Raw genomic sequence first — 20,127 nt, forward strand, 5'->3', positions numbered from 1 at the left:
TCCCTAATTATAGAACAAAATGTATTAAAGGAATTATGGGAAATAGTAGCAGATGGGTGAAGAAGTATTGCACTTGAAAGATGGACTTTTTCTGCCTTTTTGTAGATACAGACAAGGACTGAGAGGTTTCAGGGTGAACACTTCAAAGGCATCCCAGGATAAGATGAGCCTTCTCAACCTGTTCCCTCTTCTCTCCTCTCTCTCCAGCAATTCGGAAAAATTTTAGACGTGGAGATCATTTTTAACGAACGGGGCTCCAAGGTGGGTGCTGCCCAGACGCCGCCATCATTACAGCGAACCCAGCTGTAACGGTCCCGCCAGGCTAACGTGTGAAATGTGCGTTTCCTTCCTGGAGAGCTTCGAGCCCGAGGACCCCTGAGCAACACGGGTGCTTGTATTCCCTGCAATCCTGACCTCCTCCTCCTCCTCCTGCAACCCATTCCCCTCTTCCCACCTTCCCCCAAGCTGTCTGTGTTGCTGCTGCTTCTTCCTTTCTAAAAGCGACAGGACCTCTGCCTACTACCCCTTGGGAACACTTCCTGCTACTCTGTTTGTGTCCCCTTTTTCCCCCATACCTCTCTTCCCCCACCCTCAGTGTTGGATCAACCAGCATCTTGTCCCCACCAGCATCCTGTCCTCCCACATGCCTGTCCCTGGCTTTGGCTTGGGGAGCTTTTCACTGGAGGTGGGATTTACCTGGGCATCATGGGCACCAGGGTTGGGAATGGGTAGGGTTCATCCACAGGGGTTGATGCACAAAGGTACCCAACTAAAGCTGGCAAGGGAAAGAGGGACTTGGGGAACTGGGTAAGGCTGAGCCTTCTGGGATCAAGGTCGGGGAGAGGTTCCCAGCCCAGAGAGCTCTGACCAGAACTCCTGGCTTCAGCTCCCCCCAGCCCTCAGACCCTCCGCCCCTCCCTCCACTCACTCCAGCGTCTTTCCAAGAGGGGGCAAGGCAGGCACCTCTAGCCCCTCACCAGGTTAATAGCCCTCTGGTTAATAGCTTCTGTCCCCCTTGTGGGCCACCCTTGGTACCAAGGAGGGGCAGCTCAGGAAGAACAAATTCTGCAGCTGCTGCCCAGAGCCTGGTGCCCTTAGCCTTCTCTGTGTGTGATGGTGGCACTAAAACCAGACCTTTTTCTGCAGTTCAGCAGCCTGAGTCTCTCCTATCAACTCTCCTGACTCACCCCCCTCTCTTTCTCTCTCTTTCTCTCTTTCTCTCTTTCTCCCTCCCTGTCACCCTCTCCCTCTTCCCTCATCCCTGCCTCCCTTTCCTTTTTTTTTCCTTTTTTCTCATCCTGTGTCTTTCTTTCCATGTCTGTCCTTCTCCTCTGCTCACAGGGATTTGGGTTTGTAACTTTTGAAACTAGCACAGATGCTGACCGAGCACGAGAGAAGCTGAATGGGACAATCGTAGAGGGACGGAAAATAGAGGTGCTCAGATAAGTGTGACGAGGGGCCAGGATGCCCTCTCTGCGTTGTACCCGTCTCTCTGTGTCCCCCACCTCTCACCCCAGAACCTTTGGTCCCATTGAATCTTCCCACAGCTGCTTCTAGCGGGGCCCTGCAGACAGGATGACTCCTGCAGGATCTTTCCCCTGGTTTAAAGGGGGCAGAGAAGGGGGAGCTTTGGAGGGACCAAGGAATCCAGTCGATGCTCCAGTTCCTTGGTTTAGTCATGGTTTCCAGTCCAGTCCCATGCTCCTCCATCCCTCCCTTCTTTGGGAACAGGCAGAAATATCTCTTCCTCCTCCTTTCTATTCCCTGAAGTAAGGGAGGAGACAAGTCCCAGACTGGCTTCAGAAGTGAGGATCCAAGGGGCAGCCCTGAGCTGGTAGAATTCCTGGAAATTTGGGCTCTGATGGGCTTGGGGGTGGGGGCAAGGGTTCAGAGCTAGAGTCTGCTCAGCTGACCCCGAGGGCCACTGACTGGTTACGGGGTGGGGCAGAGTGGAATAGCATCCAAGAGGAAGGGCTGAGCTCCACTCTCTGCTCCTTGCTCCCTGTCCCCTGCCTCTTTCATAGGCAGTCCTTCAAACTTCTGCTGAATCTCTCATCACCCAAAAGCAGCTTCCTTCTCTGGCCTCCTTTTATCCCTTTCTCCTCCTCCTCCTTCCCCATGTCCTATAGCCTCTTGCAATCTCAATGGCTCCCTTCTTCTCCACTCCTCTCCCCAAGTTTCCAATCCTTGCTGAAATGGCATCAGTCTATGGTACTGAGCACTTGCATAGGATGGCCCAAATTGTCAGAATGGGGGTGGTGGGAGAACTGCTAAAGACCACCCATCCCCACTCCCTGATTTGGGGCACAGAGAGCCGGGTCCCGGGATGCATGCTTCCTCTATGTGTGGTGCTGGTCATTCTGACTGGTTTGAGTTCGTTTTCTGTACTGGTGCTTTTGAAAATAACGGGGAACTTGTGAGCTGGTGACTAGAGGTAATAATAGGGGAAGGAATCACAGGGACTGGGCCTGGGCCAAGGGGGACCCAGCAAGGTAGGAGCAATGAATGGATTTAGTTTTTCTGAATTAGCAGAACCTAATTGTCCCCAGAAGTAGCTCTGCCTGGTCTCAAATTCTACCCTACTCTGGATTAAGAGGAAACAAAGTCCCAGTTAGAAAAGTCCCAATGTTGAGAAGCACTATGCCACTGAAGGGAAGGAAAGGAAAGGAAAGGAAAGGAAAGGAAAGGAAAGGAAAGGAAAGGAAAGGAAAGGAAAGGAAAGGAAAGGAAAGGAAAGGAAAGGAAAGGAAAGGAAAGGAAAGGAAAGGAAAGGAAAGGAAAGGAAAGGAAAGGAAAGGAAAGGAAAGGAAAGGAAAGGAAAGGAAAGGAAAGGAAAGGAAAGGAAAGGAAAGGAAAGGAAAGGAAAGGAAAGGAAGGAGGAGGAGGGAAGGAAGGAAGGAAGGAAGGAAGGAAGGAAGGAAGGAAGGAAGGAAGGAAGGAAGGAAGGAAGGAAGGAAGGAAGGAAGGAAGGAAGGAAGGAAGGGGAAAACCCGTTTCAGGGCTGAAGAAATGGGAAGAATCAGACAAGATAGAAGCCAGATTTATATAGAATGCTATATAAGGGGGCAGATAGGTGGTGCAGTGGATAAAGCACTGGCCCTGGGTTCAGGAGGACCTGAGTTCAAATACAACCTCAGACACTTGACACTTACTAGCTATGTGACCTTGGGCAAGTTACTTAACCCTCATTGTCCCACAAAAAGAAAGAAAGAAAAGAAAGAAAAAAAGAAAAGAAAAGAATGCTATATAAATCAGGACTGAAAGCAGCCCTGTTGAAGTATGAGCATGTGTAGGAGAGAAGGAGGGTAAGACTAATTGTTCAGCCTCTCTGTATTATTCTCTGCTTATGTCCCATATAATCCATCTAACATTCCTACCTTCTTCATTGGTAGATCACTTTGCTCTCACTAAACTCTCCCTATAAGATGAGCTTCCTTCCTTTTTTCTAAACCCCACCTAGATTCCCTTGGCCCCATAGCTCAGGCCTCTAGGAAATGTCCTCTTTAGGGTTCTGGGCAGGACTAGGAGGCCAGATTATTCAACAGAATGTCCAGGGACTGAGGACCCCAATATCCCTTTCCCTCCTAGAAAAAGTAAAAAGAGTATATATCTGCCACTGGTCCCCAACATGCCCATTTCCCCTTCATAGCCCTTCTGGGAATGGCCTCCCTCTGGCTCTGTGGCGTCCCAAGAGGTAGCCTACTCTATAGTTCTGATCACTGCCCACGAAGTTAGGGTGGGTGCATTTCTGCATTCATACCTCTACAGATATTTCATTCAGAAAGCAGACCTAGTTTCTGGTTGCTGATCGCAGGCAGTGAAGTCTCTGGCACTGTGATGAGCAAAGCAGTAATACCAAGGGAACACAAGGAAGACTAAGGAGGGCTTCCACTTATGAGACTGGGGAAAGCCAAAGGAGAGGCAGATAAATAGAATGAGATCAGAAAGCACCATCAGAGAGGCCTGCCTAAAAATGAATTGGCATATCCTGCTTTTAAGAGGGAGTTGTGGGGAGGGCAGGGAAAGGAAGGGGATCCATCTCCCCTCTCAGCAGGACACTAGGACTGGAAATGAGGGAAGGAGCTAAATATGAGGTTTTGGCTGGCCTGGAGGTCTGGACACAGGCCACCGTGGGGCTCTGCATACCAACTTGATGGCAAAGATCTATGGTGTTAGGTTCTTAGTTTGTTGAATTGAATTGGTCTTAATTGAGTTGAGCTGGCTCTAGCATGATACCTATGGGCTAGATGGAGATGGGGGTGGCTATGGTGCAGGATGGAACAACTTCCAGGGGGGCCTGGTCTAGGGTTTAGGGCCTAACAAGGACCATTTGAGAAGCTAACCAACACTCAGGGAAGAGAGAGGGTTGCATGAGCCTGGGAGGAGATGACTATCTGGGAACCAGGGACTGGACAGTTTTGGCAGGAAGATCTGAATGAGTCGGGGTGGGCATGGGATGTCAGCACAAACCACTGGCTAATGCCTCCTATGCCTCCTTTGATCCCCTATTCCTGAGACGGCCTCCAGCCACCCAGTCAACTCCCTGGATTTCAATATTTCTTAGTAAAGGCAGAGGCAGCTCACAGGGGCCAAGCAGGGACTGAGGGAGGGTGCTAATGCTCAGCCCACCCTCTCTCTCTCTCTTTCTCTCTCTCTCTCTCTGGGCAGGTAAATAACGCCACAGCCCGGGTTATGACCAACAAGAAGACTACGAATCCCTACACAAATGGTAAGGCGGCAGAGCGCACAGGGACCCAATCAGGGGGACAGAATGGCGGTGACCATTCTATCTTTAAAACAGTAGTCCAGCCTACATTGTCCTCCTCACTCTTCTCTGGCTACAAGAGGGTTATTGGAAGGTTCATAAGGTCTGAAGAGAACCCGGAATCTTCTTGACCAATACAATTTGTCTGTCCTTATGCAGACTTCAGGGCCACTGGAATTTTCCCAAACGTATATAGACAGTGGACAGTACCAAAATGAAATAGTATCACATGTATAAATGTATATGAGGGGAAGTTAATCTAAAGTGAATTTCCATTTTCCATAGAATTATTTCCTTAGGGGGCGGCTAGGTGGATAAAGTGGATAAAGCACCGGCCCTGGATTCAGGAGTACCTGAGTTCAAATCCGGCCTCAGACACTAGACACTTAACTAGCTGTGTGACCCTGGGCAAGTCACTTAACCCCCATTGCCCTGCAAAAAAAAAAAAAGAATTATTTCCATATAATATTACTATTACTATATAAGCAGTGTGACAACAATAGAAAAAGTGTTAGAATTGGAACAAGGGATATAGGTTCAAATTCTGGTTCTGTGACTTGGAGGCAACATGTTGCACAGTGGTGGACCTGGGTTCAAATATGGCTTCAAACACTTGTAGCTGAGTAACCCTGGCAAGTCACTTAACCTCTCTAGGCCTCTATTTCTTTACCCACAAAATGAGGGGATTAGACTAAATAATATCTGAAGTCCCTTCCAGTTCTAAATCTATGATTCTCTAACAGGACTAAATTACATATATAACCTATATCAGATTGTTTGCTGGCTTTTTGGGAGGGGGAGGAAAGGGAGGGTAGAAAAAAATTAAGAACTCAAAAAAAAATCTTTACATGTAATTGGAAAAAAAATTTTTAAATAAAATTTTCAAAAGGACTATATTATAAACCACCTTGCCAGAAGGAGAAAATAGATGATGAGTTCCAGAAGATAATTAAATTGGCATTAAAGGCACAATATAGGGATGATAGGGGGATTTTCACTATTTGTACAGCTTCCTTGTTCCTATCCCTTCTCTATATCCCCTGGTGTTTGGGGGATATAATGCCCTCTGTTTATAACCTATAACTTCAATGCTTTAACTAAATGTATAATTCTTATATTGTTCTGCAATACCATTTTGGTAACATTTTTGTCAGTGCTTCTGAAAAGAAGTCACCTTTATATGGTCATGAGAACATAGCTAGAAAGAGCTTAAGGGATCAGCTAGTTCAATCTCTCATTTTAGAAATTAAGAAACTGAGGTCCAGAGAGATGAATTATTTTGCCCAACATCACACAGGGATTAAGTAGAAGAGTAAGGATTAGAACTTCTGACTCCATACCAACCAGCTTCCCACTGTGTTATTCCGGAGGAGAAACCAAGCTTGCAAAGCTGAAAGGAATTCTGAAGATCATGTCCATTTTCCAGAAGAGAAAGCTAAGATCCAGATCAAATAATTTGCTTAAGTTCAAACCAATACTCAGGTTTCCTGACTCCTAGTCCAGTACCCTTTCTACTAAACCCTTTCTACCTTCAACTTAATTATTGATTATTTGTATATGTTGAGATCAGTATCCTTCACAATTGAAAAGATAGTGATTCTGTGTGCGTGCGTGTGTGTGTGTGTGTGTGTGTGTGTGTGTGTGTGTGTGTGTGTGTGTGAGAGAGAGAGAGAGAGAGAGAGAGAGAGAGAGAGGGAGGACTAACAAGACCAACCACCTGGATATATTCCCCCAAAGTGACTTATTCTCATGAACCAGAACAAGCAATGTTTGGGGCACCCTTTCTAGTTGTCTCCCATATGTTAAAATTAATTATCTGAAATAAAAGGAAACTTAGGGCAAAGTTGTGGAGCTATCTATGATTTAATTTGCAAAGCTAGCATTTGCATGTCAGATCAGGTCATCTGCCTCTTCAGATTGTCAGAGACCCCTAATGAAATCATTACTCAGCTGATTTTTTATAACAAAAAAAGAGGATTTTTTTTTATTACAGAAACTTGTTTTGAACATAATTCTACTGGATAAGGCAAGTCATCTGACTAGTTAGACTTTCTTAATTCTACCCCCAAAAGTCCCTGCTTTGCTTGTTTTGTTTTGTTGGGGGGGGGGGTTGGGGGGGGGGATGAGGGAAGGGTTGAGTGACTTGCCCAGGATCACACAGCTAGTAAGTGTCAAGTGTCTGAGGCTGGATTTGAACTCAGGTCTTACTGAATCCAGGGCCAGTGCTTAATCCACCCTGTTTTACTTGTTATATTTTTCACATGTCCAGTAAAAAAATGCATACTTCAAGAGAGCATCAAGGAGCAGCTAGGTGGCACAGTGGATAGAGCACCAGCCCTGGAGTTAGGAGTACCTAAGTTCAAATCTGGCCTTAGACACTTAACACTTACTAGCTGTGTGTGACCCTGGGCAAGTCACTTAATCCCAATTGCCTCACTAAAAAACAAAAAAAACAAAAACAAAACCAGAGCATCAAGATGACATACATTTCAAGTTAGAAGGGATATTCAGAAGCCACCTAGTTCAACCTATACATGAAAGCAAGTCCCCACTGCAACATACTCAACAAGGGAATGTCCACCTTCCATTTGAAGACCTCCACTGAGGGGGAATTCACTATCTCAAGGCAGCTAGGTGGCACAGTGGATAGAGTTTCTAGCCTGGAGTCAGGAAGACTAATTCTTCAGGAGTTCAAATCCAGCCTCAGACATTAACTAGCTGTGTGATCCTGGGCAAGACGATTAACCCTGTTTGCCTCAGTTTCCTCAACTGTAAAATGAGTGAGAGAAGGAAATGGCAAACCACTGCAGTATCTTTGCCAAGAAAACCCCAAATCACAAGGATTCAAAAATGACTGAACACAACAACACTATCTCAAAAGGTTGCCCATTCCCCTCTTGGATGGCTCTGATTGTTAGGAAGTCTTTCCTGACATCAAGCCTAAATTGGCCTCTTAGCAACTTAGACCCATTGCTTCTAGTTCTTCCTCCCAAGGCCAAATGATGACTCTAATCCCTTCAGTTACTTGAAGACAGCTATCACATTTCTCCACAAACATACAAGCACCCCAAGTCTCCTCTTCCTCAGAACAGACATTCCTAGGTCCTTCCTATAAGGACCAAAGTGTCCTTATATGGTATAGACTATAATATCCTAGGTCATGCTCCTCTGTTCGTCCAGATGTTCTCTACTGACTGTTCTTAAACTACCAAACCCAAGAACTCTGGAGGTGGCCTGATCAAGGCAGAAAACCATTTCTGGAAGGTGTATTTTAGTTAATGTGAACTAAGACCACATTAGGTTTTTCAGCTCTCCTGCCACACTGTTGGTTCCTATCAAGGTTGGAGTCTTCTAAAACACCAGTGCTGCTCTTCACCCTTCACATTCTTCACCCACTGAATAGCTAATATGGGCTATTTACAGGCAAATCAACAGGATGTAAGGTTTTGGTTGGTTTTGGTTTGCTGGTGCTCACAGTTTGCTGTAGAAATGTTTTCACCAAATCCCGCTGTAATCAACAAAACTGAATGCTAAGGCTTCCATTGCTAAGGCACATTCAGGAGTGTGTCCCATGAGTGTTGAATCATTTCTCTGTGCCTGCAGGAGAGAGTGGTTGTGTCTCCAACCATTTCAAATACTGCTGGTCCAACAATGATAGGATTGAGTTAGGTGAAGGTGTTAGGAATTCTAGGGAAAATCTGGGTTTGGTTTAGGATTGGACACTTGCAGTTTAAGGATGCCACACCATGTTCCTTACAGTTTCCCAAAATAAGGAAGTTAAGTATCACACAAAGAGCAATGAACAAGCATCTGGTGGGTGTGAGGAGGCTTCGATACTTTAAAAACAAAGAATTATGCAAGCAAAGCAGTATACCAGGCATCATCTGAGAACTATCTGCCTAGAGGGGAACAAAAGAAAATATTGAGAGCCAGGGCTAATTGATGGATTGTGAGATCATAGATTTTGAACTGGAAGGGACCACCGAAGTCATTGAGTCAAACCTACTCATTTGAAAGAAGAGAAAATTGAGGCCTAGAGATGTTTAATGATTTGTCTGGGGTCCCACAGATAGTTTGTAATGAAGGATTTGAACCCAGGTCTTCTTCACTCTGAGTCCAGTTCCACTGCCTCCTGAACACCCATGTTGGACAACCAGCACACTCCATTAGTACCCACACTCTTGGAGACCCCTTCCCCCAGCATGTTGTATACTCCTGTGAAGTATTTATGGGAAGATGTGAACAAGAGTATTATACAGACACAGATGGATTGTCATCTGCCCTGTGAGAGGTAGTACCCATATTAATGAAATCATAGCCCCATCAAGGGAAAAAATAAAAATAATATAAAAAAAATAATTAGATAGCTCACTAACCACATGAGGGCTCTCCAGCTTTCATCTAGTTTCTGGGTGAAATTGAATAGGGTTTTAAAACTCTGGAAAAAAACAGAAGGCAGTCTATCTATGAAAGATTAAATCAGGGCTTTCAATGATTAAGACCAATCAGGTCAGACAAAAATCACCATATGCCCTTGTAGCAGTAACAACTTCACCTAAATTTATTCACTGGCATGTCCCAGAATATGATTTCTTTTAATGCCATTCCAATGTAGAAGGCACTATGTTCTCTGGAGACTGCTGATAAGATGCAGTACATGTCGCTTTGCTCATCATTGACTCCATGGTGACTTTTGTCTCCATCTACAAGAGCAAAACCCATCTCCAGAAATCTTCAACAACAAGTAAAAAGGACCAGATTTATCTATGAAAGCAAATGAATGGGTTTTTTAATGCAAACAATCCTATTTTTAAGTAAGAACCAGGAAAATGCCTATATGTGCTGATTTAGGGCCTATGTATGGACTAGGAATAAGGAGACAAATTCTAGCCTTGGCACTGCCACTAAACTGCTATGGATCTTTGGGTAAGTCCCTGCTCTCCCCCTTTCTGAACCTCAGTCTTCCCATTAATAAAAAGAATGGATTTGGATTGGATAGTCTTAAGGGCCTTTCAAATACAGCATTCAGCATCAGGTTTACAAATGGCCTCCTTGAGAGAGAATTTTTACAGTATGTATAAGTAATAATAGGGAGAGGAGAAAGGCACCAAATAGAGGTAGAGGTGCTGTATAAGAACTCTGAGAGGAAAGGCCAAGTTTCTCCTTTATCCATTCAGGGCCAGCCCTAAAAGAGCAATAGAGAATGTGTGAGAAGGGGAGAGAGGGTGGAGAGAAGGACAAGTTTGACTTCTATGCTATTAGCCCTGTTACATTAGTGATGACAGCAATGATTATGATGAGAACTCATTTTTAGATACTAACCTAAGGTTCATAAAGTGTTTTTCATTCATTACATCATTTGGTCCTCATAAACAACTCTTTGAGATAGGTGCTATTATTATCTCCATTTGAAAGATGAGGACAGAGGCATAGAGAGCTAAAGTGACTTGCCCAGAGTCACACATCTATTAAGTGTCTGAGATGGTACTCAAACTCAGGTCTTCCTGTTACTCTATGTACCATACCACACCGCCTTTCATTGATTTTTCAGTTGTGTTCAACTTTTCCCAACCCCATTTGCAGTTTTCTTGCAAAGATTCTGGAGGGATTTGCCATTTCTTTCTCCAGCTTTTTACAGATGAGGAAACTAAGGCAAGTAGGGTTGAGTGACTTGCCCAGGGTCACACAGATAGTAAGTGTCTGAGGCCAGATTTGAACTCAACTCTTCATGACTCTGGGCCTGGTACTCTATTCACTGTACTACCTAGCTGCCCCTTCCCATTGATCAGTAACTCCATTAAGAAGTTCTTTCTGATGTATAGAGTTTTCTCAGGAGATGGAACATTTCTTTGTAACCAAAATACTCTCACTTTCTATAATTTTCCCATACAAATTATAAGCATTCCTGAAGTAAGTTCCAGATGATGGAGGGGATAGGCATTAGAGAATATGGTTGATGGAACAGCAAGGTGATGGGCCTGTTGTAATGATCAAGTCCAAGATGTTCTTGCCTGAAAAATCCTCTAAGATCTGGGTTTGGAAGTCTTGAGAGTGAGCCAGGTTCTATTCCCAGTCTAGTCACTAATTCACAAGATAGCCAGCTTGAAAAAAAAAAAAAAAAGACAGCCAGCTTGGCTCAGTTCATAGAGTTCTTGACTTTAAATCCGAGAGACCTGGGTCAGCTCTTCTCATTATTACCAGAGGCTCTGAGCACCTCTCCTCTTCTAAACCCCAGTCCTACCAGGCCAGACAATGGAATGAGGCCCTTTCTTCTCATTCAGGAGCTGAAAAGACAAAGGATGCCTGGAGTTTTGCAGGGTCCTGAAGAGAGGGAGGGCCAGTTGAGCCTAGAGCCTCGATGAGGGGAAGGCCAAGGTTGTAATTTGAGGAGGAAACAAGCAAAAAAAAAAAAAAAAAAGACTGTGTAACCCCAAGGAACCACTCCACCCTTCCCACCCTGAAGCCATCAAGCTGGATCACATGTTAATTCAGTTTCTTTTCTACTCCAAAGGAGTTTTAGTTTAACAGAATCATGAAATGGAATCTCAGAATTGAATGGAACCTCAGAGGTCATCTAGCCCAGCCAGAGCCTTGAGTTTCCTCTATCCATGCGCAAGGGGTCACCTAATTTCATAACTTAGCACCTCCAGAATCTGCCCATTCTGCTCCTGGACACCTCTAATTCCTTCTATCTAGCCAAGATCTGCCTCTCTACAACTACTACCTAATGCTCCTTGTTCTGTCCTCTGGGATCAAGCAAAGCAAATCTAATTCTTCTTATATATGACAGCCCTTCAAATACTAGAAAACAGCTGTCACGTCTCCTCTTAAGTCTTTGCCTCTGCAGGCTTAACATTCCTAGTTCTTCTAACCCAATATTGTATGTCATGATTTCAAGTCCCCCTTGCCATTTTGGTCATCTGAGTGTACTTCAACTTGTCATTGTTCTTCCTAAAATGTGCCACCCAGAACAGAACAGAATACTCCACGTGTGGTCTGTCAAGGGCAGATTTCTGTGAATCTAACTTTCTTCCTTTCTTTCTTTCTTTCTTTCTTCCTTTCTTCCTTCACTCCCTCACTCCCTCCTTCCTTCCTTCCTTCCTTCCTTCCTTTCTTTCTTTCTTTCTTTCTTTCTTTCTTTCTTTCTTTCTTTCTTTCTTTCTTTCTTTCTTTCACCAATCCGTGTTAAGTGACTTACCCAAGATCACACAGCTAGTAAGTGTTTGAGGATTACTCCCTATTTCTAAGCACTATGTATGTATATTACATATGTATTATTTCATCCTCTGATCACATTAGGATTTTTTAGCTGTCATGTCAATGTTGACTTAATGGAGTTTGCTGCCCCTTAAAAACTCCTACTCCTTTTTCCATGAACTGTTATCTATCTCCCCATCATATATTTTATGGTTGATATTTTGAATCCATGTACAAAACTACATTTTTCCATTCATTTTTATCTTGTTCAATTGCAAATAACAATGGCTTACATTTATAGAGAGCTTTAACATATCTGAAGCTCTTTACTAAGGACAGCCCAGTGAGCTAGGTAATACAACTATAATAATTCCCCTTTTGCAGAAAAAAAGAATCTAAGATAGTGAAGTGGCATAACCATAGTAGCTTTGTTATTATGGGCAGGTCACTTAAGCTCTCTAAACCTCAGTTTCCTCATCTGCAAATAAAAATAATAATACCCTCAGTGCCAACCTCACAAGGTTGCTGCAAGAAGGGACTCATTAAATAAACCTTAAGTCATATTGTGAGCTATTGGTATAAAAATAACAACAAATGATAGCCCATTATTCCAGGCTGTTGAGATCTTTTTGAATCCCGATTCTGTCATTCAAAGCACGTGCTAGCTCCTAGCAATCCCTTCCCTTTCCAAGGGTTCATTAACTGTCTCTTTTTTTTTTTTTTAGTTTTTTTTTAGTGAGGCAATTGGGGTTAAGTGACTTGCCTAGGGTCACACAGCTAGTAAGTGTTAAGTGTCTGAGGCCGGATTTGAACTCAGGTACTCCTGACTCCAGGGCCGGTGCTCTATCCACTGCGCCACCTAGCTGACCCTAACTGTCTCTTTAATGATACAATCTAAAAAAATTTCAAGGAATCAAAGACAAACCCAATGGCCTAAAGAGAATGTGTTCTTTCCCTTTATGAAAATCAGTATATTTGCCTATCTTCCATCCCATAGTATACCATATTCTCCATGACTGTTCACAGATTTAGACCTGGAAGGGACTTTAGAGGTCATCTAGTTCAACTTGCTCATTTTTACCAGTTGGAAATCTGAGGCTCAGAGACATTACGTGAATTAACAGAGATCTCCCTGGTACCAGCTATCAGATCCCAACAGGGGCTCAGCAATCATGTCCTTGAGTGCATTCTGGGTGGTGACTCGGTTGAACTCATCAAAAGCAGCTAAAGAACTCAGTTATAGCTCCCTTATCTTAGGTCTGGATGCCGAGTTTACTTTTTTTTCCCTATATTTACCACTCTGAAAGCCATTCTCCTTGATAGAGAAAACAAAAGCAAAATAACTTGGTAGGGGGCAGCTGGGTGGCACAATGGATAAAGCACCAGCCCTGGATTCAAGAGGACCTGAGTTCAAATGCAGCTTATGACACTTGACGCTTACTAGCTGTGTGACCCTGAGCAGGTCATTTAACCCTCATTGCCCAACACCCCCCCAAAAAAAATAACTGGGTAATTCTGTCTTTTCTTCATTACCCACGACAGTAGAATTATAGAATTTAAGAAGTAAAAGTGACCTCAGAAGCCAACCAGTCCAACTCATACCCAATAGGAATACATACTATAATATACCTGACAAGTAGTCATCCTGCCTCTGCTTGACAACCTCCAAGGAGGGAATTCCACTCCTTAAAGGAACCCATTGCATTTTTAGAGAGCTCCACTCATTAGAAGTTTTTCCTGACACCAAGGTTAAATTGTCCAGGCTCTGGCCTCTGGGGACAAACAAAACAAACCTAACCCTTTTTCCATAGACAACCATCATGTCCCCTTGCCCCCAAGTCTGTCTTTCACCAGGTTAAATACACCCACTCCCTTCAATGGATCATGGACTCCTATGACTTCAATGACATGGACTCCTAGCTATTCACCATCCTGGTTGCCCTCCTTTGGACACTCTCCAGCTTATCAATATCCTTTGTAAACCACAGAAACTAGAATTCAGCCCAGAACTAATGAGGTCTGACATGGGCTAAAGTATAGTCAGATTACCACCTCCTTGTTCCTGGAAGCCTTGCCCCTTTTTAATGAAGCCCAAATGGGCATTAACTATTCTGGCTGCCACATCACACAGCTGATTCATTTTGAGCTTGTGGTCCTCTAAAGCCTTCTGATCTTTTTCACAACATCTGTCCAACCATGCCTTCCCCATTTTATCCTAGTGTTGAGTTTAATGCCCAAGTGTTAGACTTCACATTTATCCCTATTGAAATTAAACTTTATTAGATTCAGCCCAATGCTTTAACCAATCAAAAGGGCCTTTTGAAATCGATCATCTACTATGTTAACTGCTCTCCCAGCTTTATGTCACATCAGCAGATTTGATGAGAATACCATCTATCACCTTGTCCAAGTCATTGATAAAAATATGAAACCGCATAGATCCCTGGAGTACTCCAGTGGACACCTCCTGCCACACCAACCAGTTCTTAATCCAGCTGATTATATTACCTCATGCAGATCTCATCCATCTTTCCCATAAAAAGTTTGAGATACTTTGTCAAAAGTTTAGTCAAACTCTAGGTGAACTATATCCAAAACATTCCCCTCATTTGAATTAGTAATCCTGTCAAAAAAATGAAAAAAAAAAAGCAGTTTAGACTGGCATGACTTGCTCATGATGAAGGCAAGTTGTATCTTTGTATTCACTGATCCCCCTTCTAACCATTCACCAGCCATCTCTTTAATGATCTTTTCTAGATTTTTCCCAAAAATCAAAGTTAGCTCACTTCCACATAATCAGGAAAAGCAATCTACTTTTGCCAGGAATAGAAAGGGATCTACCTCCAAGCATTGGGGCTGTGCTTGTGCTTTTAAAAACTCTTTCTATCTGTCCTGCCATCTACATAACTAAAATAGAACTTTTTGTTGTCCTTAATATTCGTTATAAGCCTCAGTTTGTCCTGGGCTTTAAAGTTGCTCCCATTCTTTTTTTTGAGGGGAGGGCAGGGAAATGAGGGTTAAGTGACTTGCCCAGGGTCACACAGCTAGTGTCAAGTGTTTGAGGCAGGATTTGAACTCAGGTCCTCCTGAATCCAGGACCAGTGCTTATCCACTGCACCACCTAGCTGCCCTCCCATTATTCTTAAAAAGCCAAACCTTGCCTTTTTATTTATTATCAGTTATCAACCATATTCTGTACATATATTTTAAAATTTTGAGTGATTCTATAAGTATCCTATAAAGTAAAAAAACACAGAACTTGGAGTCAGAGGATACTGAGTTTGAATCCTTGCTCTCCCATTTACTGCTTGTATGAAATTGAGGCAAACTGCTTAACCACCTTCTTCCTCATCTGTAAAAATTTCAGATTGCCCTTCTGACTTTAGACAAATGTGTTGGAAATAAATAGATGATGAATTCTAGGAAAAGATCACAACACTATCATTAAGGGACCTGATGTACTCATAGTAGGGGATTTCAACTCTTTGCTTCTATTCCCTCTCTACACTGATGCCTGCCCCATTCCCAGAGATGTTAGGGGAATTATCTTTTTGCCCTATCCTCCAAACTCACCTGGATTCCATCTTCCCCTCCTCTAGTGAGAGAGGATGCTCCTTGGAAAAGGGGAAGGAGGAGAAATTAGGGAATATCCTTCAGTAAAGAACCAGACTTGGCAACAAGAAAAGTAAAAAGAAGACCTTGTTAGTTTCAGGGATAGAAATGGAGCATTTTTTGTAATTGACATTACATACCAAATGTATTCGCTTCTTAATGATCAGTTCTAATCTAGCAAAGTTGTGGCATAAATAAAACTGATGGGGTATATATACCATGTAGTTGTTTTACCCTCATGATTCTCTTTTTCTTAGGTTGATGTTAAAAGGAGTTTTATTTCCAGAGTACACAACCACTGACAGAGGAGCAGGCCTGGGGTCAGGGATGAGGGAGGTTGGAAGGTGGCGGGGAGAGGGGGCTGGATGGAATAACCCACAAGGTTAGATAATTAGTGGTTACTTCTATAGAAGAGCCAAGAAGAAGAAACACACCCAGATGGCTTAGCAGTAACTCTGACTGACTGGCCTGTTCTTGTTCCTTTCAATAGCAGTGGTGATGATAGCATAGCTCAACTGGAAAAATTGTGGAACTCAGACTTCCAGAAGTCTTAGGTTCCTCTTAGGTTCTAGTCATCCCTTCTCAGACTTTCACTAATTTGGCTACCTCTGATCAGTGGGGCAGGGAAGTCGATCTGTGGGTGGCATTTCTGGCCTGCTTTCCCTAGAGGCCTTTAAAATATCCGACTTCAAGCTCAAAACATTTTAGGAGGACTTAGCACTCCCCCATGGTGCCTTCTGCTCTGGTGTAACCCAAATACAAGGAGACAGGTTGGGATGTGGAGAAAGTTCAGAGAGAACTACAAGGTAGTTTGGTGGGAAGTGGGGTGATTAAGTGGTCTGGACATAATGACTGTCCCTCTTTATTTCTGTCTCAGGCTGGAAGCTAAACCCCGTGGTGGGTGCTGTGTATGGACCTGAATTCTATGCAGGTAAAGTGTGGGGAAGGGGAGGGCTATGTCATTCTTGAAGCCTGAGCAAGGGGAGAGGAAAAATGGCAGGTTCCAAGGAGAAGGCTCTCCCAAGCACACATAGCAACCTACCCCCAACAAGGGGGTAGCTATCGTTAGCCTCAAGGTAACTCACAGGGCAATGCCCAATTACTCTGTGACAGCAAAGAATAGGGCAGAACCAAAGGAAATATTATTGGGGGCCCCTGCTCCTGATATTTGGCCTGACCTGGGAGCATCAGGGGATCGGGGATAAATGCGAGAGAGGATTTAGCAGGATATTGGGTACTCCTGCTTCCTTTTAGGGCAAAGCTTAATTGACCTCCTTCCCCTGACCCTTGTGTCTTTCTTCTGTTTGGTGTCTCCATTTGGTAACTCTTCCTTTCTCTTATTCATTCTCTTTCTCTTCAGTGACAGGATTCCCATACCCCACAACAGGCACAGCAGTGGCATACCGAGGGGCACACTTACGAGGTCGGGGACGGGCTGTGTATAACACATTCCGGGCTGCACCTCCTCCTCCCCCCATTCCAACATATGGCGCGTGAGTACCTAGGACGGGGAACTCCTGGTGGCTTGTATGGGCACAGGAAACAGTCTGGGAGATTCCAGGAATAGGGAGATCAAGAAGAAATAGGGGTCAAGGAAGGGGAAGAGAAATCTAATAAGTCTAGGGAAAGCATTGAAGATTGGTTGACTTGGGAAAAAAAAATAAGTATAAATTTCTTGAGGAACATTTGGGGGAAATTATAAACTAGGATCACCAGAGCATAGATTGAGAACTGGAAGAGACCTAGAAGCCACTGAAACCAACTACTTCACTTTACAGATAAGTAGACAGAGGCACAGGGAATATCTGTGGCCCCATTTGAACCCAGGTCTTCCTAACTCCAAGGCCCTATCCACTTTATCAAACTGCTTCTGGTTTTAAACCTTCCTGGCTAGGTTAAAGGGGCCAGATGGGACCACCAGATAGGGAGGAGCTGACCTCAGAACCAGGAAGACCTGGACATATACAGGTTATGTGGACCCCAGGCAAACAACTTACCTTCTCAGCTTCCTAAGCAACTCTCTAAGACCCTAAGTTGCAGGGAAGGTGCTGACGTGTATTGGTAGATGTAGTTCACCTAGGAATTCCAATAGATGTCATTTATTCCTAGAGAATGGTGAACAATTTGGAAACTTCTCTAAAATTGCTCCCGCAAAGCATTTAGGCAGAGAGCTGCCGGAGCATAACAGCAGTGGTACCTCTGAGTATCTTTTGTGTCCCCACCAGTACATTGAGGATTCCAGGGATCCTCAGGACTGGAAAACCAAGTGTCCATGTAGAGTTCTGCCCCAGCTGCCTCCCTGAGGAACTGAGGACAAACCCCATCCATCCCAGGGCCCTAGTGCCCTCCGATGCCTAATGGGGATCACAGTTCCCCGGGATGAGGGTGGGCATTGTTGGGGGTGGGGGTAGTAAATGAGACTGGGGCTGAGAGGCCCCCTAGGCTTGTGGGGAAAAAGTTGCTGACTATAGCAAGGGTGTTACTCTATTGTTATACCAAAACAGGGCACTGGAGCAAACGCTTGTTAAAATGCCAGTCCCATGGGCAGGGCTGGCACCATGCCCCCTCCCTCCTCAGCAGACACCGGAGCCGGCCTACCCCACCTCTCCAGCGTTCCCACCACTTTCTTGTCCGTTTGCTTCCAGGGTCGTGTATCAGGATGGATTTTATGGCGCAGAGATTTATGTAAGTGTGCCCCACCCCCATATCTGCCCATTTCAGGGGATAAAACCCTACCTCCCCCATAATTGTGCTTAAGCCAATGGGATGTATTCCGCAATTTAGAGGATCCCAGGGCCAGGCACAATTGGGGAACATACAGACAACAGAGGATATCACCTTTGTGTATCCTGCCTTCCTTTTCCTGTGGCAGGTTATAGTTAATTCTCAACTATTTGTGTATATCAGGAAAACGGGGTAGCAATAATCCAAAGCAGTCAAATGGCATTGATCTTCCTGTGTGAAAGACAGTCTGGACTATTTGTGCCTGACCTGTGGTAGAGCCTTCCAAGATCTCATTGGTCTGATCAGCCACGGTTGGACACACTGTTCCTTGACCCCAAAATAGTGATGCCATTTTGGTCCTCTTCTAGAAAACAAAGGACAACAACTAATGAAAGACCATATATTGGGAGGGGGATGGGTGGGGCAGGAGAAGAGATGAGGCAACAGATTTCTCTATCGAGTTAGCTTTGATGGCATTGCCTCACCCCTTAATGGTGGAGGAGGATGACGGCATACCCACAAAGGGTATAACTCAACATGCAGATAGAAGACCTTGCTATAGCTCCAACCTCTCTGTTTTTCTCCCTAATGTGGCTCTTCCTCATCCCTTTACTCCACAGCATCTCTGGGAGAAAAAGAAATCCTTCATCCCTCATAAAGATTCTTTGCCCATGATGCTTCCAATTAGTTAGAAACTTGTAATTTTCTTACAGAATTCCCCTCCCAAAAACAAAAACAAAAACAAAAAACAAAAAAAAAAGGGGCGGCTAGGTGGCGCAGTGGATAAAGCACTGGCCCTGGATTCAGGAGTACCTGAGTTCAAATCCGGCCTCAGACACTTGACACTAGCTGTGTGACCCTGGGCAAGTCACTTAACCCCCATTGCCCCTCAAAAAACAAAAACAAAAAACAGAATTCCCCTCCCACGCCTACTCCACTATAGGAGTACCACCTACTAACTGGCTTGTGTGTTGTCCTATCAGAAAGGACCCACCCATCTTGATTTGGAAAGGGTGAATAGGGCTTGGACCTCACTGGAAGCCGTGTGATACCATCTTCCCTGAGCCCTTCCCCAAGGCTCAGAGAGATATAGAGAGATTCCTTTTCCCTCTAAACAAGAGGCTCCTAACCTGAGGTCCACAGAGGTCAAAGGGGTCCATGGATGGATTTCAGGGGAGTCTATGAACTTTCAAAATATAATTGGTTTCCTTTGTTTTTTTTTAAATTTCCTATGCACTTTATTTTATGTATTTAAAAACATTTTTCTGGAAAGGAATGCATAGACTTAATCAGATTGGCAAAGGAATTCATGACAAAAAAGTGAAGAATCTCTCCCCTCCAGTGAACTATATTTGACTTTCTCAATTTAGCAACTTCATAGTCTCCCATGGACAGGGAAATCAGGAGTAATATTCCTTACAGACCAAGGCCTAGTCTTTCCCCTCCCGGGTCTTCTCTGTTTTCCAATGTTTTTCAATACCCTAAATATGTAGATGAACTTGGGTCCCTGAGGGCTTAGGGGCTAGTTCTAAAAACCTACTCCCATGGGTACTCTCTCCAATCCTATCCTTTTTCAGCAGACAGACCTCCTCAGAGTGAGTCCCATTACACTCATCTGCCTTTTCTCTCCTCTCTTCCTTGTCCCTGCAGGGGGGCTATGCAGCCTACAGATATGCTCAGCCAGCAGCAACAGCAGCAGCTTACAGCGACAGGTAAGAAGTGAGTCCAACCTGGGGTGTGGAAGTGTATGTGGTGGGGATGGAGGGAGAGGGAAGTGAGGAGTGGGTCCCTGTAAATAAACTCTCCAGAAGACAAAGGATAAATAATCA

At 44.3% G+C, this 20,127-nt stretch overlaps 1 protein-coding gene across 10 annotated transcripts in view; it reads left to right on the forward strand.

The window, feature by feature from the left end:
- The window catches only part of RBFOX3 (RNA binding fox-1 homolog 3), a 983,769-nt gene that overhangs the window by 954,608 nt on the left and 9,034 nt on the right, over positions 1 to 20,127 (forward strand). For 9 of the 10 annotated variants that reach the window (XM_043964755.1, XM_043964756.1, XM_043964759.1 and 6 more), the window contains 7 exons: positions 208 to 261; positions 1,342 to 1,434; positions 4,669 to 4,729; positions 16,452 to 16,505; positions 16,935 to 17,067; positions 18,079 to 18,259; positions 19,949 to 20,010. In XM_043964755.1, coding sequence (XP_043820690.1) covers positions 208 to 261; positions 1,342 to 1,434; positions 4,669 to 4,729; positions 16,452 to 16,505; positions 16,935 to 17,067; positions 18,079 to 18,259; positions 19,949 to 20,010 — 638 coding nt within the window. The remainder of the gene's footprint in view (positions 1 to 207; positions 262 to 1,341; positions 1,435 to 4,668; positions 4,730 to 16,451; positions 16,506 to 16,934; positions 17,068 to 18,078; positions 18,260 to 19,948; positions 20,011 to 20,127) is intronic. The other variant, XM_043964763.1, reaches the window with a different exon arrangement.

Source organism: Dromiciops gliroides, chromosome 4, assembly GCF_019393635.1.
Source record: "Dromiciops gliroides isolate mDroGli1 chromosome 4, mDroGli1.pri, whole genome shotgun sequence".
NCBI classification, from domain to species: domain Eukaryota; kingdom Metazoa; phylum Chordata; class Mammalia; order Microbiotheria; family Microbiotheriidae; genus Dromiciops; species Dromiciops gliroides.